General features: G+C 38.3%; 1 protein-coding gene across 1 annotated transcript in view; it reads right to left on the minus strand.

Moving 5' to 3' along the window:
• The window catches only part of LGSN (lengsin, lens protein with glutamine synthetase domain), a 38,396-nt gene that overhangs the window by 7,686 nt on the left and 5,022 nt on the right, over positions 1-25,688 (minus strand). Inside the window, exons 3-7 of the mRNA XM_004381381.1 lie at positions 17,586-17,819; positions 15,109-15,273; positions 11,005-11,145; positions 9,845-10,042; positions 2,528-2,694 (exon numbers count right to left, since the gene is read on the minus strand). Coding sequence (XP_004381438.1) covers positions 2,528-2,694; positions 9,845-10,042; positions 11,005-11,145; positions 15,109-15,273; positions 17,586-17,819 — 905 coding nt within the window. The remainder of the gene's footprint in view (positions 1-2,527; positions 2,695-9,844; positions 10,043-11,004; positions 11,146-15,108; positions 15,274-17,585; positions 17,820-25,688) is intronic.

A 25,688-nucleotide genomic window follows, 5' to 3' on the forward strand; every position in this document is an offset into this window, starting at 1 on the left:
ACCCCCTAAGGTTCCTATCTAATCTTTCCATTTGCTGTTGTCAATTTGATCCCATATAGATCATCTCAGGGCAATAGTTTCAGGGGTTTTTCCAAACTTTATGGAGTCCATGAGAATTTGAAATTATGTTCTACATTTTTCCCCTTTTGATCATGATTCTTCTATGGAGTTTTTTATCAAAATCTTCAGTAATGGTAGCTGGGCACCATCCAGTTGTTTAGGCCTCATGGAAAAGAAGGCAGTTGTTCATGGTGGCAATCAGCCACACATTCCATATCCTCTTCATATTCTTGACTCTCCTTTTCCCTCTGTTTATCCAGGTGAATAGAGACCAGTTGTTACGCCTTGTATGGATGCTTGCAAGCTTTTAAGACCCCAGACACTATGCATTGAAATGGGAGGTAGAACAGAAGCACTAAACATGTTAATCAGCCAACAAATTGATATGTCTCATGACACCTTGACTCTAAACCTCCAAATCAAGAAACCAAATCCCATGAGATTTTTGGTTTTACATAAGCAAGAGTTGTAAATCTTTAGGGAAGCAGGCTGCCACATATTTCTTTCACAGAGTAGCTTGTGGGTTCGGACTGCCACCCTTTAAGTTAACAGCTGAGTGCTTTAACCACTGCATCACCAGGGCTCCTTTTGATGCTATTGTTGTTGTTAGGTTTGGTTGAGTAGATTCCAAATCATAGCAACCCTATGTACAACAGAATGAAACACTGCCTGGTCTTGCGCCATCCTCACAATCGTTCTGCTTGAGCCCATTGTTGCAGCCACTGTGTCAGTCCATTTCATTGAGTGTCTTCCTCTTTTTTGCTGACCCTCTGCTTTACCAAGCATGTTGTCCTTCTCCAGGGACTGGTCCTTCCTGATAACATGTCCAAAGTATGTGAGACAGTCTCACCATCCTTGCTTCTAATGAGCATTCTGGCTTGTACTTCTTCAGAGACAGATTCGTTCATTCTTCTGGCAGTCCACGGTATATTCAATATGCTTCGCCAACACCATAGTTCAAAGGCATCAATTCTTCTTCAGTCTTCCTCATTCATTGTCCAGCTTTCACATGTATGTGAGGCAATTGAAAATACCACGGCTTGGGTCAGACAAGCACACTTTGGTCCTTGAAAGGACATCTTCACTTTTCAACACTTTAAAGAGATCTTTTGCAGCAGATTTGCCCAACGCAATGCATCATTTGATTTCTTGACTGCTGCTTCCATGAGCCTTGATTGTGGATTCAAGTAAAATGAAATCCTTGACAGCTTCAATCTTTTCTCTGTTTATCATGATGTTGCTTATTAGTCCAGTTGTGAGGATTTTTGTTTTCTTTATGTTGAGGCGTAATCCATACTGAAGGTTATAGTTTTTGATCTTCATCGGTGTTTCAAGTCCTCTTGATTTTCAGCAAGCAAGGTTGTGTCATGTGCATATCGCAGGTTGTTAATGATGCTATTAGTAGAATAAATTATTAGCGTTTACAAAAACTAAGTAGCAAGCAGTACTATAGTGAGATCTCTGGCAAGGGCCTAAAATACCCATTATATTTTCTTACTGATTGAAAGAGATTTGTGTGAATTATATTTTGACACGTTCACAGCAACATTTCACATTTTCTTACAAAAATAAGCCAACTCCTTTCTTGCCTAGATGGAGAGTAAACAGTATCTGTAAGCAGGTCCAAAGAATTTCCTAAACCAAATTTCAACCTGTTGGAATTCTTTAAAAAGTGTTCTGAAGATGCACAGTTTTTACCAACATAAAGCAAAGAAAAAAATTACAAGTTGATATTAAAGTGATAAAACAGAACACACTAAAAAAAAAAAGTAGTTAAATTAGAAGATGCTTAATTTTCTTATATAGTGCTAACTGATGTATCTTCCTAGACAGTTTGATATAATTTAAGAAATAACACAACAGATCAGTCATTAAAATAAACACAGGATATAAACAAACAATAAAACCTCAGAAACTCCCAAAACATATCCAGAAATATGATATTTCTCAAAATCATTATTTTTGAGAACTTAATATTATTCATGAAGTCATCGAACAACAATGGAGTCTTAGCAGAATTAGGAGCTGAAGGAGATATGCTTTTTATCTAGCAAATTCTTTCTATTTAATCTTTTTTTTTTTTTCTTTTTATATTTGCTCTTGGGTCTTCTCTTGCAATTTTCTCATGTCAAATAAAATATAATCTTCATAATTGCAGTAAGAGAGAAGAGATAATTCTGTGGAAGGAAATTACTCAAGGCAGAAGGACTAAAATTACCAGTCTTAATTAGTTTTGTATTTCTATTGGGTAAAGGAATTGCTGTTTGGGAGCTGAGAGTGTATGTTCAGCTCCTCAGGGAGCAATAATGCATTTGGCATGGGACAAGGAAAGAAACAAAATAAATTATTGGTTTTCAGCTTGAATTGCTATCTAGATTACAAGAAAATAACAAAGAGTAATAAGGACCATTTGCTTGCTAATGGTCATGAAATTACATTCAATCATAATTCAGCTTGTAAAACTCACTTGAAAAAAATGAGCCGGGATAGTCTTAGACCTGGACACGCCATGGAGGTCTGTTGCTTCAAAACGCACAAACTGGAGGTGATTTGTGGTCGTCTCTTGTTTAATGTGCTTAATTCTAGAGAAGAGTTGAGGTAGGGTGGGGAACTGAGTGTTGTCCCTGGTATGATCTGTAAAATAAAGAATGGTTCTAAGTCACTGGATCATGATGAATTGAGAAGCGAGAAGAGGTTAAGGCGGACAAAAAAAACAAACAGTTGTTATCAAGTCACTTCTGACTCATGGTGATCCCATCTGTGTCAAAATAGAACTGTGCTCCACAGGGTTTTTAATGGCTAATTTTTCAGAAGTAGATCACCAGGGCTTTCTTTCGAGACACCTCTGAGTGAATTTGAACTGCCAGCATTTAGGTAAGCAGCCAAGTGCCTTAACCATTTGTGCCACCCAGGGACTCCCAAAAGGAAGTTAGAGTGAATTAACCTCTGTTCATTGCCTCTAAGTATGTTTACTTGGCTTAGAGTCGGAGATCTTACCCTTTCTTACACGGCTTTTACCATCTCCCTGAGAAAGTTCTCTCTAAATAGCCTAAAGAGATTATCACTTACCTTTAGCTGGAAGTTACCATTATTTTGATGTTTCTAACAATATCATATGTAGATACTGAAAACACTTTTCTTATGGAAATTAGAATATATTATTATAACTGAATAGCATTGGCACCATGTAAATCTCTTTAGGGATGATTATCATTGAAAAGATTTTGAGTCTATTGAACTAACTGGTGATGCCCAGATTAAAAGTTACTATATAGTTGAAGGCAAAATTATTTGTTCATTTTTGTTTATTTGTTTTCTGTGTTGATTTTTTTCTTGTTTGGCAAAAAAACCTTCATTTTTTTATAGTTGGATCTGAATCTAAGAAGTCTACATCTCTCTGTCAAATTTAAAATAGGTTTAAATAAGCAAACAAAAGTGTTTTTCAAGAATGAGAGTAAAGGAGATGAAAAATTTAGACTGCATACTAAAATTTAAAATTGGAAACATAAAGGAAGCATGATCTTCTCAAGACTTGTAAGAAACAGTCTAAAAATTATAAAACTTTATGGCTAGAAGAGACGTTGGAGATAAATTGTCTAAATCCAACCAACTCGTTAGCTTGAGTCTCACAGAGGGACAATGAAGTATCCCAAGTCACGCTGTCAGTTCATTGCCAAAATTGAAACTAGAATCCAGATGGCTGGACTCCTGATGGCTGGCTCATTACCACAAAATGAATGAATATTTCTAAAGCATAAAGAGGAGTTTAGCACATAGTACACACTACATAGGTGTTTGCTACTGTCAGAAATTTTAGGAGAGGCGCAGAGTGTAGCGGTTCAGCACAAATGCTGGAACCCGTCTGCCTCACTTCGAATCCTGCCTTTGCCTTGGCAAGTTTGTTGTCCTGTCTGTGCCTCGGCTTTCTCATCAATAAAATATTACCTACTTCATAGGATTGTTATGAGGCTTCCACAGGTTATTTAATTGTTTCTGGCAGACAGTCGGCACCATATAAGTACTACTTAAATGCGTAAAGTGAACACAATTACTCTAACCCTAGTAAATGGTAATGTGATAATGTCTGCATCCGAATACCCATCAACCTGTCACATCGCTCTGATATTGAGTAGCTACAATTTTTAAATGATACCTGAGTATCCTTTTTCAAGATATAACTAAGCTTTAAAAATAAGCATAAAGATTGACAGTTAAAAGCACAGATTAAGTAGATTTTAAGTACAGGAAACATGAGGAAAACAAGTTACTAGTTCCACCTATGCAAATATATTAGCGATAATGCCCTGTCATTTGGCTACTCTGAGACCTCTGAGGCTTTATAACCACCTCCCATTTAACACAAACAATTAAGCTGTAGCAATTACAATGTTTCATGCAAAATTAGCAGTTGCTGTGTTCCCAACTCATTCTAAAATATTGGGTGTTACGCTCAAGGTGAATAATGCTTCTTAAATAAAATAAAATTTGAAGGCATTTTGAAATATTGAAATTTTCAGATAATCAGTACTCTAAACACACTAGGCAATTATATACCCAAAAAAAACCCATTGCTGTCAAGTTGATTCTGACTCAGAGCAACCTTATAGGACAGAGTAGAACTGCCCTATAGAGTTTCTAAGGAGCACTGGTGCATTCAAACTGTCTACATTTTGGTTAGCAGCTGAACACTTAACCACTGTGCCACCAGGGCTCCAGGCAATTATATATAAGCCATAAATATATTAAGGACATTCAAAAAAAAAGATCAAAAGGCATCTCCTGTGAAACAAGGTAATTTTATTGGTTCGCCAGTAATAGGATCATAGGTATCTTATTAGTTCTTTTGCTTATCCACATCTTCTAAACTGTCTATAGTAAATATGTATTATTTTAAAATAAGGAAAATATTCATCCTTTCAAGACATATTTTTTTCATCACCACACACTATTCACACTGGACGTATACCTAGGAAGCAGTCAGAAAAAGCCCTATCCACCTGGAGCTTGTATTCTATTGAGCAGAGGAACTATAGATGATAAGCATAACTATAGATGATAAGATGTGATTATTTCACATGGTGGACAGTGCAGAAAAAAATAAAACCTAATCACCTGGACTATTAATTCTATGAAATCTGGTCAAAATGTGGAGTTGAAACCCTTGATTCACTTTAAGATCACCATGCTGCACTATGATTGAATAGTTTATTTATCATTCTGGTTCCATTCTCTTCAGAGCCCTTATCACCACCTTCCATGCTGTATAATTGCATGTTTATTGTCTCCCACCCACCACTAGGGTGTCAGCTCCAGAAAAGCAGGGGCTTAGCTTTACTTGTGACTGTATCCCCAGTACCTGTAGCTGTGCAGGCATATCACACACACTCAGTAAATATGCTTTTCAACTAGTGAGTGTGTGAATGAATGAATGAATACACCCTATATGACTTGACCTTGCATGACTAACAAGTAAAAATTGGCATCACATATTTTGGCATATATCCTAAGTATCAATTTTTCACTTAAAAATACAATTCTTTCACCAAATAAGAGAACCCTATCCCAGCTAATTTCATTTTTGAGACATCAACTAATCTTGCTGCATCCTTGTCTGAATTTCTTTTCTTCAAATAAATCATAATTGTTAGTTACAATTAAACCTTGTGGTCAGCCCTTCCCAGCTGCGCATGATGAATAGCAGGCAGATAATTGCCAGTTCAGGGGCTCATTTGTTTTTCTTATAGTATGGTTCGTGGGAGGTGTCCTCCTTTTCCATCCCCTCAGAGGGCTAATAAATTAAATCAGTGTGCTTTTATAGTGTCTTAATTATCTAGTGATGCTATAACAGAAATACCACAAGTGGATGGCTTTAACAAACAGAAATTTATTTTCTCAAGATTTAGCTAGCTTGTTATTGTTGTTAGGTGTTGCTGAGTCAATTCCAACTCATAGTGACCCTATGTACTACAAAATGAAACACTGTCCAATCTTGTGCCATTCTCACAATCATTATACTTGAGCCCATTGTTGCAGCCACTGTGTCACTCCATCTCCTTGAAGGTCTTTCTTTGTTTTGCTGACCCTCTACTTTACCAAGCAAGATGTCCTTCTCCAGGGACTGGTCCTTCCTGATAACATGTCCGAAGTATGTGAAACAAAGTCTCACTACCCTAGCTTCCAAGGATCATTCTAGCTGTACTTGTTCCAAGATAGATTTGTTTGTTCTTCTGGCAGTCCATGGTAATATTCTTTACCAACACCGTAATTGAAAGGCATCAATTCTTCTTCGGTCTTCATTATTCATTGTCCAGCTTTCACATGTATGTGAGGCAATTGAAAATACCATGGCTTGGGTCAGGTGCACCTTAGTACTCCAAGAGACATCTTTGCTTTTTAACACTTTAGAGAGGTCTTTTGCAGCAGATCTATCCAATGCAATAAGAGGCTAGAAGTCCAGATTCAGGGCACCAACTCTAGGGGGAGACTTTCTCTCTCTGTTGGCTCTTGGGGAAGGTCCTTATCTCTTCAGCTTGTTTTCTGGTTCCTTGGAGATCTCCATGTGGCTTGGATCAATCTTCCCCCATCTCTGCTTGCTAGCTTGCTTGTTTAATCTCTTTTATATCTGAAAAGAGATCAACTCAAGGTACACTCTACATTAATCCCATATCATTAACATAACAAAGACAACGCAGTCCCAAGTGGGATTATAATCACAGGCATAGAAGCTAGGATTTACAACACGTATTTTTTGGGGACACAATTCAATCCATAACATAGAGGAAGTTTTACTGCTGCAAGTGTTCAGGGAAAAAATAAAAAAACATAAAAAATTAGAAACTCTCAAAGCTCTATAGCAACTGGAAGACCTTGGGGAAATGTCCGTGTTAAGTGGCAACGAGGAAATATTTCAGTAACAGAAAACAAACCATAGTCACTCACAAAAGGCAGATTGAAGTAGGCAGTTGGGCTTTCAGAAATACCAATTCAAAAAGGGAAAAGTGCATTTGAGCATACACCGTGTAATACATTCAGCTTATCACACACCTGGAAGGACCTGCCCTCCTGCATCCACATGGCTACTGTGAGTGCTTTCCTGACCCCACCCTCTGACCACATCATGTTAGCCCACACAGTGGTGGAAATCCCAGGTGGCAGAATAACCATATGCAAAGCAGGGACAAAAACAATACAAAATTATAAAAGGAGCTTTTCTTTGAAACAAATTTTTTTTGAAAGCCTCAAATTGGTTATCACAGAGAAGAAAATAACCACCTTGAAATTTTTTTTACAACTATTTTGGAAGCTGATTTTTATATTCATTTTCAAATTACATATTGGTGGTTTGTTTGAGGTTGTGAACTTTTTGTTGTTTGTTGTTGTTAGGTGCCGTTGAATCAACTCTAACTCGTGGAGACCTTATGTACAACAGAGCAAAGCACTGCTCGGTCCTGCATCATTCTCACGGTGCCAGTATGTTCGAGTCCATCGTTGTGGCTATTGTGCCAATCCATCTCACCAAGGGTCTCCTTCACCCTCACTGGCCCTCTACTTCACCAAACATGATGTCCTCCTCCAGCGCTTGATCCCTCCTGATGATGTGCCCAAAGCAAGCAAGTTGGACAATGTTCTGTTGTGGTCCATAAGCAAGTCAGACAATGTTCTGTTGTGGTCTCATCAGCTTTTCATTGGCTAATTTCCAGAAATAGATTTTCAGGACTTTCTTCCTAGTCTGGCTTAGTCTGGAAGCTCCACTGAAACCTATCCACCATGGGTGACCTTGCTGGTATTTGAAAAACCAGTGTCATAGCTTCCAGCATCACAGCAATGTGCAAGCCACCACATTCTGACAAACTGACAGACCGGTGGTGGTTTGGGTACTTAGGGCCTGTAAAGAACTCAATTGAGCCTTGGGCAAGAGAGAAAGCTTCTCAGCTAACCAAGCTGAATCAATAACGGTACAACATGCCTAGTTGTAGTTGATTCATTCAACTTTGGGTTGATATTTCTCCATAGCAACCATTGTCTGGAGTAAACTTGGATGGGGCATGTATCCTCTAGTTCATGAGTTTACAATTTTTTTTTCTATAAACAGCCAGATAGTAAATATTTACTACATTGTGGGCTCTACGGTCTTTGTCACATCTTCTCAACTCTGCCATTGTAGCAAGAAAGCAGACATAGACAATGCAGAAAACTTTATTAAAAAATGCAGTCCAGCAGACCTGGATGTGGCCCATGGATTGTACTTTGTCAAACCCTGCTCTTGTTTCTCACAACAGCACCACTCCCTAGTTTCTTACACCCAACCCACCTCACTCATTTGTGTTATAAACTTGGCCCTGCGGGCATTTACATAGATAGCCCCAGGTGCTTAGGTTGTCAGTGCTCCTGTTCTTCACCTCCAGGAGAAATCCAGGAAGCCAAAGCACAGAGAAAGAGAAATGCAAAGATGAGAAATGGTAAGCTTGAGCTCTTAATGACTGTACCACCAGGGCTCCTGTAATTAAGGTTATGGACCTTAAAATAAGGAGATTATCCTGGATTATCCAGGTGGGCCCTTAAAAACTGAGAATTTACTCTGCCTGGAGGCAAAATGGAAACCCTTGTGGCATAGTAGTTAAGAATTATGGCTGCTAACCAAAAGGTCAGCAATTCGAACCCACCGGGCTCTCCTTGGAAACCCTGTGGAGCAGTTCTACTCTGTCCTTTAGGGTCACTATGAGTTGGAATCCACTCGACGGCAACAGATTTTTTTATAGGGGCAAAAGAGAGACGTGGCAGAAGGGGAATTAAGAGCGATTCCAAACATGAGAATCCAAACATGAGAGCCCTTGCTGGCTCTGAGATAAAGGACTAAAGAGAGTCCTCTAGGAGCTAAGAGCAGCCCTAGCTGACAACAAATAAGGAAATGGGAACTTTAGTCCTACAACCAAAGAAACTGGATTCTGCCAATAGCATGAATCAACTTGAAAGCTAATTCTTACCTAGAGTATCCAGATAAGAAGCCAGTCGGCCAATATCTTGATTTCAGCCTTGTTAAGACTTGGAGCAGAGAAACCAGCGAAGCCAACCTGGACTTCTGACATACAGAACTATGAAATGATAAATTCGTGTTGTTTTAAGCAATAAATGTGTGGTAATTTGTTAAGGAAACCATAGAAAACTAACACAAATGGTGTCCTGATGGCATTCACTTCCCAGTCTCCAGTTGTTCCTTGTTGTGTGCTGTCGAGTCAATTCCGACACACAGCAACCCCACGTGAGAGAGAAGAACCGCCCCATAGGGTTTACTAGGCTATAAATCTTTAGGGGAGCAAATCACAGGTCTTTTCTGGCGGTGGGGAGGGCGAACTGCCTTGCTACATTTCTACCTTTCCAACACTTGTTTGTTCAACTCTTTCATCATGGATTCTATGAGCCAGTAAATACCTCTTTTTAACTAGTTTCTATCACTTCCATCAAAGAAAATGTTAACCAATACACTCCTGTACCAAAATAGTTACATCACTACCAATAAACCAATAATTTAAAATAACATTAATTTCACTTCCAGAAAAGACTTGAGGAATTATTCACTGCAACCCTTCTGTTTTCCAGATGAGCAGCCCAGTTGGTAAAGGAACTGTAAAGCACTTTATAAATGATGGGTGTATAAATTCTTTTAAATATTTTGACTCCCAACCTAGCATTCCTCAACAAACATGGCATTATCTCATGATAACAAACTTGGGATTAGTGGCTAGAACCAAATGCCAATTGGTTTCAGAGTCCTTACCATCCTTACCAGTATCGTTAGAGTTCAGGTTAAATTCGCTGCCAGAAGTACTGACTGATGTTTCAGGGAGTGATGGTTTTATCACTATCACCTGCTCGTTGGAATTCTTGTCATCATGAGGCTGATCAGACTCAGCAGAGCCAGGTCCCACAACTGGTTTGCTTGCATCTCCCAATTTGTTACATACCATTTGCTTTCTGATCCTCTCTGTAATAACAAAGAGGAAAAAAAATGTTAATGCTTGTTGCCATTATTTCAACTGTCTTTTAACATGATATGGGAAGGAATTCTTGCGAAAAGAGTGTATTTCTAGGCAGTAAAATACCAAACAAGTGGCAGTGGGAGTGGTCCACACTGGTTCCAGCCCATAAAGCCATTCACTGTCTGTAGAGAATTTGGAAACAATAATAAAAGCTGTAAAACTCGGCTTTTTATAGTTACCGTGCAGTGGCAATTTCTGCTGCCCCCATCTTGATATACCAGTTTTTCTAGGATTGAGTTCATTTTCCAAATTAACACCTAGTTTCAGCACTGTTTCAGGCTTATTAGAGTCTAGTAGAAATTCCAACGAGTGGTATGGAAACTGGTTCCACACCTTTACCGTGGTCTCCCAAATCCTCGGTAATGATCTTTGTACTCATTCTCAGAGCAGAAATGTGCTCCTCCTCCTATTCACGTCTTCTTTCTGCTTTGGGCTTTCTTTTTTTACTACTATCATCCAAGTTCTGCCCCTTTAAACCTTGAATATTTTTGATGGATTATTTTTATATACTTACATTGTAGTCTGATATTATTGTATCCCTGGGTGGTGTAAACAGTTCAGTGCTTGGCTACTAACTGATAGACTGAGAGCTCAGCCACACCCAGAGGCACCTCGGAAGAGAGACCTGATGATCTGCTTCCAAAAGGTCACAGCCATGAAAACCTTATGGAGCCATTCTGCTCTGCAACACACGGGTTGCCATGAGTTGGAATAGACCCAACTGTAATGGACACTGGTAGTCTTATATTTACCCTCTTTTACATTGCCTATGTAGGAAAATAAAAAAATTATTCCTTTGCTTTTTTGCTTCTCTGAAGGAAGAAAAGAAAATGTTTTATGAAAAGGATGACCAAATATAGTTTGTCATTGACCACAGATTTCCGAGGGATCATAGTAGCTAAGATACCTTCTGAGATGGATATATCCATTTCTCCTACTTCAGTGGAAGAAATATGTGGTTTAGTGACTTTCTTTCTTGTCCTTCTTAATTTATTTGCCCTGCAGCCTTCAGTCTCTTTACTTTCATCTCCTGTTGTGTCCTGTAATAATTAACAAAAAGCCAAGCAATCAGTCATGCATGCAACTAAATTTGAATGTCAAAAAAAGGTATATAGAATGGACAGCCATATATTAAAATGAGCATTGGAGGCTTCTATAATGAGATCAACTTTCTCACTTCCACATCCACTTGAATAATTCAAAATTAAGAAGCTCAACATTCTGTCAACAGGTCGAATTTTCAGTATCTCCTTTGAAATGTGCACATAAAATACCATTAAATTTAAAATTTTATTCAACTAGTCAAGATTTTTATCTTTATTTTCTACTTTAGAATATTTTATATTATTTATTCCTAATTTTACAAACTCTATTTTAGCTAAGTTCTCTTTTTATGATTTTTACCTTTTTTCTAGGATCTCTAACCTTTTTGATCAGAGGCATAAGAAACCCAAGAATTGGATTCTCTTCTTCTCCCTTTTTCTTTACCTTCATTCTTACTGCATCTATATTTACTTTGCTTTATATTCATAAAATGTTATTTTGTGACTGTGCTTTATACGTATGAAACAAATGTCATTTTCAAACGGTTTTATAGTTTGGGAAAATCTAGACATACATTTTAAAATAACCTAACTTCTACAATCTAGTTATAATCCTTGACAGAGATATAGCCCTGTCAAAGAATGTTCCCAGCAGGGCATTGGGCGGTGAGGCAGGGGCTTGGTGGGGTCAAGTGTCTCAGCACAAACAGCTGCAGAATTTCCTCCGCTGTCCTGGGACACAAAAGCTGACACTGGCTCTTTAAGGTTTTTCGCAAATCCCTCACAGTGGTTTGATGGAAGAGGAAAGTGACAAGGTCAAGGGCAAAAGCCATATTTTAAAATGTTTTTGAATTTGTCAGTTCAAAAATATTGCTATTGTCTTTTTCAGTTTTTGAGGGGCTCCATATCTGGGGACAGATTAAATAAATGTATGTCCAAAAAGTTTGCTGGAGAACAGCTGGACCAACTACCTCCAAAGACTAAAAGAGCGAGAGTTTTTTTACTTTTTATGTATTCATAGGTAATTATGAACTCTTGTTATTATTATTACCATATTCAAAGTTATAGAACGAAGTGTTTTTTGTAACTATAAATTTTCACTTATTTGAAAATTGTGGTCTCTTTCATTTCAGCTAATCTTATATTTGTATCATATGGTACTTAGTGTGTGATATAATAGTTTGGCTTTTTCTAGTAGTCAATAATTTTATTCAAATATTTGCATAAATTTTCACAATATACTTCTGACAGGATTCTTACAGTAATGTATTAGCCTTCTTATTCACCATTTCTAAAATTGCATTTTGCCAGAAATATACATTATGTAATTTTGTTTTTGGTAAATGTTTCTATATATACAAGTCTCTCATGTCTCTGGTCTCTTGAAGAAGTCTTGTTTAGGAAATGAAATACTAGGCCAGGTATATACATGTCAAAGAAATCTAGCCAGACTAACAAATGTGTTTTAGTTTGACCCATTAGAGATATACATATATATATACAATTTTTGTTAGGAACTGGACAACATAAACACTAAGGCCCCTTCCAGCTTCCAAATCTAACCCAAAAGAAAGCTGCAATTGAATAAGAAATTGAATAACAATGTACGAAAACTGAGCTTTTTTTTTTTGTTAGGCACATTTCCTCAAGGTAATAGAATATACACTTACAAATGAGAAAAGTGAAACCTAGAGTAACTTGCCCAAGGCCACAAAATAGTGATCAAAAGATGCAGTTGACGAATTTAGGTCTTCTGATGGCACAGTGGTTAAAGCGCTCGGCTGCTAACCGAAAGGCTGGCTGTTCAAATCCACCAGCCACCCCGCAGGAGAAAGATGTGGCAGTCTGCTTCAGTAAAGGTTTACAGACTTGGAAACCCTACAGGGCAGTTCTGTCTGTCCTACAGAGTCGCCATGAGTTGGAATCGACTCAACAGCAATGGGTATGGGATCTCCAAAACACCATTCTGCTTCCTAAAAGCCAGAAGCCCAAGCCCACAGAAAAGTTCATTTTAGTATCATTCCCCTGCCCTCATATAAATCAGACAAGATGGGGAAGTTTCCTAAGAGTAAAACAGTAGCAATTCACCTAAATAGTTACTAACCTGAGAATTTAACCAATAAAATCTCAAGAACTAAGCATAGTGCGTACCTCTGACTGCGTAATAGATGCTCAATTTTTTTTTCTCAAATTCAGAATGGATTTAGTTCAGTTTTTATTTTCCTTTATATACTAGGGTGTATATTAGTATTACAGACATAGCTATAATAGCTAAAACAAATTTATTAGATTCCTTGTGTACGCACCTCCAGTAGAGTATTTTTATTCTCCTTAATCTCTCATGTTCATTTAGTCACAATATGAATGATGTTTCAGTAAAAAGCCTAGCAGCCAAGATTCATGAGGTTTTGATTCTAGTCTTGGCTTTTCTACCAAAGTAGCAAGTGCTTCTGGAGCCTTGGGATTCTCATCTGAAACACTAATATAACTATAATCATACCTAGAAAGTATTTTTAAAGTGTTTTCATAACCAGGTAATATTTCATATCTTATTTAATCCTCACAGCATCCACCCAGGAAACATTTATTATTACCTCCATTTTTGCCAAAGTGGAAATAGACCTACGGATGTTAACTGATTTGCTCAAGGTCATATGGCTGGTAAGGAAGAATGGGAACTCATTCTGCGTCTTTTATTTGGGGCGCTTCCCATCCCTCCATAGCCAGATAATCGGTTTAGATAGAATTCTACTTCTATTAGTTAATGTTATCTGTGTGACTCATAAAATTTTTTTACTCAACATCCTTAATCATGTATTTTTTTCAATTATATGCTTTTTTATAACTCCTTATTGTATAATCTGAACTCATGTCACCACCAGCTTATACTCCATCAGTCCAAACAATGAGGATTTAACCTACTATAGGTAAGGCAAAGCCAAGGACATACAAATAAATAGAACATGGTCCCTCACATAAAGAATCTTACAATCTAGTACAGGCAATAAAGTGTTGCTATAGAAGTTACAGGCTTTCAGGTTGTAATGAAAGTGATATGCTGAGGTTACCCTAGTTCATGAATAAACCTGTTGCCATCAAGTCAATTCCAACTCCTGGCAATCTCATGTATTTCAGAGTAGAGCTAAGCTCCATGGGGTTTTCTTAGCTGTAAACTTTACAGAAGCAGATCATCGGGCCTTTCTTCTGTGGCACCACTAGGTATATTCAAACTGCCAACCTTTTAGTTAGCAGCCGAGAGCAAACCATTTGTACCACCCAAGGACCTAGTTCAGGGATAGCAAACTCAAATACCAGGCAGATAGCAAAGAGATGCAGTAAGCCAGTAGTGAACACAGCCCATATCTCTTCTCAGGAAGAAGCCAATACGTGGCTCTAGCCAATCATTGCCACGTCAAAATGGCCCTAGTGTCAGCTTTCCAAATTTCCAAGAGATGCCAGAAATCTGGATTTTTATATGAAAGTCCATGATTGTTAAATGTTGGCAATTAATCCAAAGTATAGACAGTAAAGAAGACAAAGTTTTTCAGCCACCACACAACCAGGTTTCAAAAAGACTGGAAAGCTATTTAGAATATGCAGCAGCTGTAGGAGGCCCTGAGCACAAGCAATAGCACCAGTGACTACTTGTCTTCTCCGCAGCATTGGTATCTAGTACGGCACTGAGGAATGATGGTCAAAATATTTATTCGTACAGCTAATAGGAATAACAAACACTTTTATTGTACCTATAATGTCCTAGGCCTCTTCTAAATGCTTTACATATATTCATTCAGTTTCAAAATAACTCCTTCATTACATTATCATCTCCATTTCAGAAAAATGGAAACTGAGTCAAAGAAAGACCAATTAACTAGACTGAGGTGATACATCTCGTAAGTGGTGGAGATGGGAGCACAAGTACTCAACTCATCCTCACTGAACACAGTCAGTCAAAAATGCCCCCTTACCATTGCTAGGGTGCTGGGGAGGTGGGGAAGCTTCCTGGCAAGCCACTGCAAGGCCAAGTGTTAACACTTTACTTGATGGATTGTGGAGAGGTCGAAGGGCCCCAGGTGAACAGTGAGACAGATAGAGAAGTTGTGGGGAGATGCTTAAAGGGTCCTTGTCAGCAGCTGTTTATCAACCAATTCAGAGGTATTTCTCTATTTATCAAGCAGTTGGCAACACTGGTGGGTTCCACTTGACTAATCTCCTTGGTTTTACCATTAAGTGGAACACAGGTCTTTGACTCTGCTCCTGCTGCTTTGGAATGAGTAAAACTGCCCATGCTGCTCTCAACCTTGTGGCTGCTGTTCCTCATGCTTCTTTGTGTTGTTGCCATCATTCTTGCCTTTTTGCTCCTGCTCTTCTCTACTGTTTCCCACTGCCTGTGTCTTAAAGGAACCACCCAGAAAAAAATGTGGATTGGGTTATCTAGTCATACAAGGTAGAATTGTATGGTGATTAATAGTGTGGTCTTTGAAACCAGACTGCCTCAGTTCAAATCCTAGCTCTACCATTTGTTAGCTGTGTGACCTTGAGCAAGTTACTTAAGTTCCCTCTTTGTCAGTCTCCTTAGCTCTAAAATACTTCATAGATTGTTTGCGTTATTAGATGAGCTAGTACATATTAAACACTTATGTATATGCCTGGAATATAGTAAGTACTAAATACATGTTAGTCACAACTGTTATTACCCAGTCACCAGCTATAACTGAGGAACTCTATTGGGAGGATACCTCATTCTAGGTCACCTCACGAGCCCCTGACCAGCCTAGAGATGGCTCTCATTGAGGCAGGCACTAATCCCTGAGCAATTCTAGATTCTGAACACAATGAACTAGGGAGAACCCCTCAGAGATATGGGAGACGTGATAAGCAGTTCTAAGGTTTCTAGAGGAAGCAGTATGACCAACATACTCTTGCTTGGGATCTACAGTACTGCTATCACTAAACAGGCAGAATATTTTATAAATAGAGTCTTCAGATATCCAGGCCAAGTTTACACAGAGGAGGGGGCATCTGAGCTGAAGGTAGGATGAGGTAAACCATGTTGGAAGAACCTGAGCATAAGTATAGACATGCAATTTCAGTTTGATCATACGGCATAAGTATAAAATTTTAATTCATGCTTAATTTAGACAATCTTAAATTCAGCTACAACAGGATGATTCTGAATTCTATTGACATTTCTACCAGAGAAGTTTTTCCACTTCTCAAACATGTTTCTTTCATTGTTCCATCAGATGACTCCTTTGTCTTTTACAGGTAGTCCCCAATTTATGACAGGTTTTCATTCTGACGACTTCGTCATAAGTTGTTTCTAACCAGGGCTTCAAACTTGTTAATTCCAATTTGACCCCGTGCTGAGAATGTAGCCCAGGGTGTATACATAAGAATCACCTGGGGATCTCGTTGAAATGCTTATGTATACATAAGAATCACCTGGGGGTCCTGTTAAACTTATTTTGTTTACATGGAATCACCTAGGATCTTGTTAAAATGTAGATTCTGATTCAGTATAGCTGGGGTAGAAATGCAAATTCTCAGCAGGGGGTCGAACTGGAACTAAATGGTTTGAAGCCCTGGTTCCGACATAAGTCGAATGTCTCATTTTTTTTTCTTTTAGTTGTCATTATTACTGCCTTTTATTAGTGTCTTTACAAATTCACTCTATTTGTCTTTGGGAGTTGAAAAAATTACATATAAACTTACAGATATATTCTAATACATACACATTTATATACATTAAAAAAATACTCAAATCATAAAAATTTACTCTGACAATGAAGAAGAGTTGGATGACACTGGCATTTTGTCAGTTGTGATAATAACTCTACTTGTGGAAGGTTCTGGATCATCTGGATTATCCCTAGGAATGCAGACGGCATGTCTAGTCAGAAAATCGTTTATATAGTCCTTTTCTTTTTTTTCTTCATATATTTCACAATAACAACTCACTGCTTCCCAAATCTACCTATCGACTTTAGCATAGCAATCAACATTTGGATCCATATTTTTAAGCAACTGAAGCCCCTGATTTAGTTCAGAAAAAACTTCAGCTAATCCTTTCATTGTAAAATTTTTTGACAACTTCTCTCCTTCCTCTTCCTCGTTATTTTCTTTCTTCTTCAGCATTTCTTTCCTCTTCAAAATCCATTAAGTCTTAATCTGTCAATTCGCCTTCTTTGTGATCTATGAGCTGTTCCACGTGGGTGATATCAAGTTCTAAATTCAGCACTCTTGCCATATGAATGATTTTTCCACAGATCTCTTCCATCGTATTATCTTGATCAAATGCCTGGAGTGTGTTCACATAACTAAGCAATTTTTTTCCCTATCCCCTGTGTGCATTTTCCTGTAAATTCCTCCCAGGAAGATGTAGTGTTCCAAATACACTGAAGAATATTATAATTCTTTCATAAATCACATAATGTTACCATACTTCCATCTATTGCAGCTATTGCCAGAGCAAACGTAGTCTGTAGGTAATATGCCTTGAAGGTGGCAATTGCACCTTGATCCATAGGCTGAATCACGGCTGTCACATTGGGAGGTAGATATACCACTTTCACTTCTTGATTTAGATCATCTACGTGAGGAGGATTTCCTGGGGCATTCTCAAGTATTAGCAGAATCTCAAAAGGAATGCTGTTTTTAAGGCAGTAGATGTGCACTTCTGGGATGAAACAATTTAAAAACCAGTTTTCAAATAACAAAATTGTCATCAAGGCCTTGGAGTTGCTCCTGTAGTAGACTGGCAGCTTATCTTTGTCAATGTTTTTGAATGCTCAGGGATTTTCAGAACAGTAAACAAGAAAATGTTTTAATTTAAATCCAGCAGCGTTTCCTCCAAGCGAAAGAGTGAGTCTGTCTTTAAACGCCTTGAAACTAGGCACTGACTCCCGTCTTTGTGAATATAGCCCTGTTCTGGCATCCTCTCCCAAAAGAAGCCTGTTTTGTCCACGTTGAAAATTTGATCTGGTAGATATTCTTCATGTTGTATTATCTTGTCCAGCTCATCTTTGAATTTTTCAGCAGCTTCAACATCGGCACTTCCCACTTCTCCAGTTATAAGCATGTTATGTAAGCTAAATCTGCGTTTGAAGCAATGAAACCAGCCCTTGCTGGCATTAAAGTACTCTTAGTAGTCTTCTTGCTGTCCCTTCAGGTTTTCAAAGAGGCTGCATGTTTTTGTTTGAGTCATCAGTAAACTTATAGGAATCATTTTCTGGATTTGGTCTTCTATCCAAATCATCAACAACTTCTCCATCTCGTGAATTGGCCCTTGCCTCTTCTTTGTTAATGTTGTCAATTTTTATGAGATTCACTCCTTTAATTACCTCCAAAATCCTGTTCTTATCCTTAATACAGTTGAAATGGACGAATGAGACAATCCTTCCTCATGTGCTGTTTTGCCAACTTTCTTTCCATTATCATAGGCCTTAATGATCTTCATCTTTATATCCATGTCTAGGACCTTCCTCGCCTTTTTTTTTTTGGACTAGAGCTTTCAGTGGTATAACTTCTTTTGCTAGACATATTGTTGGAGGTATAAGCAGTGCAGTGCAGGTGTTAACAGTTAGAGAAACTTGAACAACCCCACTTCAAATTAACAACTGATGCTTCTCATGATACGCACACTATAGGCCTGGTCTTGGATCCCTGGTGGCACAGTGTTTAAGAGCTCTGCTGCTAACCAAAAGATCAGCAGTTCAAATCTACTAGCTATTCCTTGGAAACCGTATGGGGCAGTTCTACTCTGTCCAATAGTGTCCCTATGAGTTGGAATCAATTCAACTGCAGCGGGTTTGGTTTGGTTTGGGTCTACAATGAAGTCAGGGCCAGTGTCATAACAACGAGGTCAGAGCCCTAATAGCTGTTGAGTGGGTGCACAGTTCAACTGTTGTATGTCGTTAGAGTTGAACATCGCTCAACTTTCTATCTGTTAATGACTCCCGACACCAATACCGACTTCACTGTAGGCCGGGCCATAGCCTGCCATACACAGTGTTTCGGATAGTAAATCATGAAATTGAACATCTGTGAATAAATATCTGAGAATGGTAACATCAGCAAATACGCACTGCAACATTATGTGTAGTACATTTCACTAATGATAAGATGTACCCAAAAAAAAGGGCTTTTGTAAGTGCAATCCATCATAAGTCAAATACGTTGTAAGTCGGGGACTACCTGTATACCGAAATGGCCTTAAAAGAATGTTTTATATTATAAGATATTTTCGTAATTCATTTTTCTCATTGCACTGTTTCTTTTGAAAATTGTTTATCTAGCTTAGTATAAGTTTGTCCTTTTGCATTTTAACTCAGTGGCTTGATCAAATTAACTAAAAGAGGCTCAACCTAAAGGAATTCTGTCAAGTGTTAAATTTAGACCCTAATTTGACCTAATAAGTTTCCTTCCAATGTAGTAACCAGTGTTATTTAGATTCTAAATATCACTAATTTTATTCATTTACTTTTAATTTTCTCTAACAGTTACCTTTTGAATGTCAATACTTTAAAACTCTTTGTTTTGACCCCTGTATAACGGCTATAGTCTGAGGTGTCATCATTATGCATTTATAAACATTCTGATTTTGTTAATGATGGGGTGCATGAAAAAGAAAGCAAGCAAAAAAATCTTATTAAGTTTTAACCTCTGTTAGAAATAATAGAAAAAGGATCAATGAGTATCAAATTTAAAAGAATATGTCAAAGAGAAGGGAATGTGCCTTCAATTTCCTTGAAGTATGTTCTTCAAAGAAAAGACCATGAAATGTACTCAAGATATTTACAGAAGAGATATTTCAAAGAACACATCACAAATTTGAATTAACTAATCTAAAAATATTCATACCTATTAGCCCAGTATTTCTACTTCTCACAACTTAGTCTAAGAAAATAAACCAAAACATACACGGTTATATGCATATCTAGTGCTACCACCTTTATAATAGTGAAAACTTGAAAGCAACATAGAATACAGTGGGAAGAGTTAAATACATTGTGGTAATTTAGTCAATGGATTCACCATTTAAAAATGAGTGGTTCAGATTTACTGGCCTGACAGACTGGAGAAACCCTGAGAGTATGGCCCCCGGACACCGTTTTAGCTCAGAGGTGAAGTCACTCCCGAGGTTCATCGTTCAGCCGGGGATTGGACAGCCCATAAAACAAAATGGGACTAATGAGGCACAGCAGTCCAGGGACAAGGACTAGAAGGCAGGAGGGGACAAGAAAGCTGGTGATAGGGAACCCAAGATTGAGAAAGGACAGTGTTGACATGTCATGGGGTTCTTAACCATTGTCATAAGGCGATAGGTGTACTAACTGTTCAATGAGAAACTCTTTGTTCTGTAAACCTTCATCTAAGGTACAAAAAAAAGAATTATCTATGTGAGATCAAATTGACAGCAGCAACTCAAAAGATTTGATGGGAAGCCTAGGGGGCAGTGAGTTGAAGATAATTTGGAAAAGGATAGTGAGGATAGCAGCACAACTGGAAGAATGTAATCAATGTCACTCAATTGTACATGTAGAAATTTCTGAAATGGTGTATCTTTGGCTATGTATGCTTTATCCAAACGAAAGGTCCTCCAAGGTCAAGAAAGGAGACTGTTGACATGTCATGGGGTTGTTAACCAATGTCATAAAACAATACGTGTACTGACTGTTTAAGGAGAAACTATTTGTTCTGTAAACCTTCACCTAAAGTACAATTAAAAAAAAAAAAGAGTGGTTCCTTGAATGCAAGATGTTAATAATAGGAGAAACTGTGTGCAATGGGGAGAGGCAGTATATGGGAACTCTCTGTACTTCACGCACAAATTTTCTGTAAACTTCAAACTACTCTAAAAAATAAAGTCTATTTAAAAAAACGAGTGGCTCTATTGCTTATCTTTTGTCACCTAGTTTACTACAATCATGACTTAACTGTTCCCCGGCATCCGCAGCTATCCTTTTGCTATCCATTCTCCAAAGGACTGCCCATGTTACTTCCCTAAATCACAATTTTTGTCTTACAATTCCTCTGCTTAGGATACTTTCACAATTTCCCATCACCTTCAGGAAAAATTCAAATTAGTACTCTTAGAGGCCCTGCATGATCCAGACCAATCTCTCCAGGCTCCATTTTCATACACAGACCCTACTTTCATCCACACAAAACTAGTTTCATTATTCCTCTGGCCATATTATCTAGTTTCCTATTGATTATCCAGTTCCTAAATGACCTTATACCTAATGTATCCAAGCAAGGTAACTACCTACTCTTCTGGCCAAAGCTGACAATTAATTCTCTGGGTGGTTTGCTATAGCCAGCCCATTCAAAGACGATTAGTATTTTTAAATCTCCAGTGAAAGTAGATCTCTGATTCAACTTTGTAGCCTGTTCAAATAACTCATAATTATTGTCCTCTTCATTACAATTGGTAAACTGTACAGTCTCCCCTTAGAGATCTCACCTAGTACTTTGCAAAATAACTCTCAGGATCAAGTTTAACCGAGGCATTGTGATTCTTTAATTGCCAAGTATATTTAGGTGTCAACTGTAGAATTAAGAAACACCACTGCAGCTAGGTCAGGATACTATAAACCAAGGATCTACTGAAGTCCCCAAATCCCACCTGAGCAATCTAGAGTAGAGAATATATTGATCTAAACTAGGATAATGGCTGTGGGAATGAAGAAAAGAGAACATACTGCAGAGACATTTGAGCAGTAGACTTGGCATTGGACAGTTTGACTGGATATAGGAGATGAAGGAGAGGAGGAGTGAATGATACTTGTTAGGTTTTCTGACTAGGAAACCCCAGGAAGAGGAGGCCATCTATGAGGGGAGATACGTATGGAATATAAGGTGACTGTTCCATCTGGAGATGTCCAGCAAGCATTGGCCATATGATTCAGAATCTGAACAAAAGATAAAATAGAGGGGAAAATAAAGCCCTGATAGTGGTTGGAGTCACTAAAGGGAAGTGCAGAAAGTGAGGACATAAGAGGACTAAGGCAGAACTGAGAAACTACAGTATTTACTGGGAAGACACAGGAATCGAATTGCACAGAGTAGTCAGAAAAGACACTGCTGGAATGTGAGAGGAAAAACTGGGACAGAGTGATTTTGTTGACATCTAGAACAAAAGAAGGGAGCACCAATGGGCTATGCTGCTGAGATGATAAATGGTATTGAGACTTGCCCATTGTATTTTGGAACCCAGGTCAATAGAGGCCTTGGTAAAACCAGATTTATTGGATATGGACAGCAGTCAAACTGCAGGGAGTTGGGGAGGAATGAGAGGTGCTTAGCACAGACTCTGCACACAATAAGCACACCAGAAACGTCCATTATTATCAAGTGGAGACAGTCAAGTCCTTTTTTTCCCCACCTAAACTTCACATTTCAGCTGAGAACTCAATAGCATCTCTGTCCTTTGAGGTAAAACTAATTACGAAGGAAAATTCAGATAAATTTCTAGAACATTATAGAGAATTTTAGTTAATATAAGAAAGACTACTTATGAGCTCAAAATGGGACGAATTATTTGGAAAAGCATTGAGTTTCTCATCCTCAAGCACATTTGTGGAGGGATTCAACAGTCAAATGTCAGTGATGACCTGGATAATTTTCAGTTCTACCACTGCAGGTCTTGTAATAAAATAACCTAGATCTAAGTTGGAAGATTAGGTGGATCTACATGTATTGGTTTCCTAGGGCTGCCATAATAAAATACCACAAACTGGGTGGCTCATAAGAACAGAAATTTATTGTCTCACTGTTCGACGCCTAGGAGTCTGAGATCAGGGTGTCGGCCTTGTTGAATCCTTCTGAGACTCTGAGGAAGAATCTATCCCATGCCTATCTCTTAATTTTTTCTTTTCATTAATGGCATATAATTTATTGATATTTTAAATCTGACCACAAAACTATTTTCTCTAGGTAATGTTTTTTTGTACTTTAAATGAAAGTTTCCAGAACAAACTAGCTTCTCATTAAACAGTACATGTACAGTTTTATGACATTGCTTACTAACTCCACAACATGTCAACACTCTCCCCTTCTCGACCTTGGGGTCCCTGTTACCAGCTTTTCTGTTCGCTCCTCCCTTCTAGTCCTTGCCCTTGGGCTGGTGTGTCTCTTTAGTCTCATTCTGTTTTATGAGCCTGTCTAATCTTTGGCTGAAGGGTGACCCTCAGTCTCTCCCAATATCTGATAGCTCCAGGCATTCCTTGGCTTGCAGCTGCAGCATCACATAGCTTCCTTTCCCTGCCTCTCTATATCTCTTCTCCTCTTTTACTTAGATGGGATGAGGACCTACTCTACTCCAGTATGACCGCATATTAATTGATCTTAACAGCTTTAAAGACCCTATTTCTAAACAAGGTCATGTTCACAGGTACAGGGGTTAGAACTTCAACATATCTTTTTGGGGGGATATAATTCAATCCGTAAAACTACATTACCACCAATTATCTGACTTCTGCCCAAGAATTTTAGAGCAACTAGCCTCATAAAGACCCTCTGTATGTGATTGTTCCCCGTGGAAAGAGCTATGGATTTCACTACCATACAAGAAGCTGATGAAATAGGCAACAGTAGCACCAAGTCAATAAACAAAACTCACCTATGTGGCAAGGTAATACAAAATCTGCAAGAGAAAATGTCATATGTGAAAAGTATGCCTAACTAACACTTTTAGAGAAGGAAAAAAAAATTGTAAAAGTCTAACATGGAATTTTTGAAATATGAAGCAAACTTATATAAAGGAAGCAACAAGTTTGGTCAGTTCTCTAGGTTCAGAGACAGTACTGGTTCTATTTAGCATTTTCAAAAATGAACTGAAAAAGAAATCTCCATATTTTCCAAAAAAATTAAGATTTTACAGCTAAAAACATATTTATCTGTATAGATAGGTCCAAAGTAATTTCTGAAGGCTTTGTGAGTGGGCAGAAAAGCAATAAATGTGATTCAGGGGTAAGAAAAGAGTGTAGAAAAAAATTTAAATATATTATAGTGTCTTAAATTGTGGAAACCCTAGTGGCATAGTGGTTAAGAGCTCAGCTGCTAACCAAAAGGTCAGCAGTTCAGATCCACCAGCCACTCCTTGGAAACCCTGTGGAGAAGTTCTAATCTGTCCTATAGGGTTGCTATGAGTCAGAAAACGACTTGACAGCACCTAACAACAACAACATATTAAATGTATTTATGATAACAGACTGCAATACAGTGTGAGAAAAGATCTAAGTATATTATAGCACTTTCGGCGAAAACATCAACTAGTGGGCTGCTACAGATGAAAATACTGGGCCTCGGTCTGAGTCCAGACTTCATCTTAACTTCTGCTCACTTACCTAGCAACAATTAACCTTTGACATAGATTTAAGCCTGTAGTTAAAGAAATGTTTTTCTCTGTGGTTAAGCTAAGGATGTAGAAAAAATGTTCTCAAAGGGGGTCTTCACAGAAATGCCTTATCAGAAATCTCCTGTGCAAGCAGTCCTCAGGAAACATCTTGCTCAAGAAGCTATTTAAACAGAATGTTCTCAGAAACAGTGTCTTGTGACTGTCCTATGACCCGCCTCCCTTGCGTACTTAAGAAAATAACCAACCCAGATAGCCCACTTACATGCTTTGTACCAATCCCTTTCAATTCCCTGCTTCAAGTTATCCCCCTCCCACTTCCCCAGTTGTTTGGGCACTGTCTTCGTCATCTAGTGCTGCCATAACAGAAATACCACAAGTGGATGGTTTTAACGAAGAGAAGTTTATTTCGTCACAGTCAAAGTAGGCTAAAAGTCCAAATTCAGGGCATCAGCTCCAGGGGAAGTCTTTCTTTCTCTGTCGGCCCTTTCATCAGTGTTCCCCTGGACTAGGAGCTTCTCGGCATAGGGACCCCAGTCCAAAGGATGCGCTCTGCTCCCGGCACTGCTTTCTTGATGGTATGAGGTCCCCCATCTCACTGCTAACTTCTGTCTTTTATATCTCAAGAGATTGCCTCAGGACACAATCCAGTCTTGTAGATCCAGTCCTGCCTTACTAACACAACTGCCACCTATCCTTCCTCATTAACATCATGGAGGCAGGATTTACCACATACAGGAAAATCACACAGTACCAGGAATCATGGCCCAGCCAAACTGATATACACATTTGTTGGGGGACATAATTCAAACCATGACAGGCACCAATCAAAAAATTGTTGATTTCCTGATTATACTGTGTAAATGTATCTGTTAACCTTCAGTTCCTCAGAGAGCTTGGCCTTCACTTTGTGGACCTGCCATATCCCTGGTTCAAACTGTCTTGAACCTTCAATAAATCTCTTTGCTTTAAAAAAAGAAAAATTACTGGCCCTCATCAAAAAACAGTATCTTAAATCTGACAACAGAAGTCTTACTATCCTAGAAAAATCCAATGATGTGCCTATAACTAAAATCTCAATACAGTTCTAGTGATTGTACCTTAGAAAAAATTTAATGAATTAATAATGGATATACGTCCGTGTTTAAAAGTTCCCTGGAGGGTGCAAACGGTTTGCAGTTGGCTGCT

The sequence above is a fragment of the Trichechus manatus genome, unplaced genomic scaffold (assembly GCF_000243295.1).
Source record: "Trichechus manatus latirostris isolate Lorelei unplaced genomic scaffold, TriManLat1.0 scaffold00083, whole genome shotgun sequence".
Classification (NCBI taxonomy): Eukaryota; Metazoa; Chordata; class Mammalia; order Sirenia; family Trichechidae; genus Trichechus; species Trichechus manatus.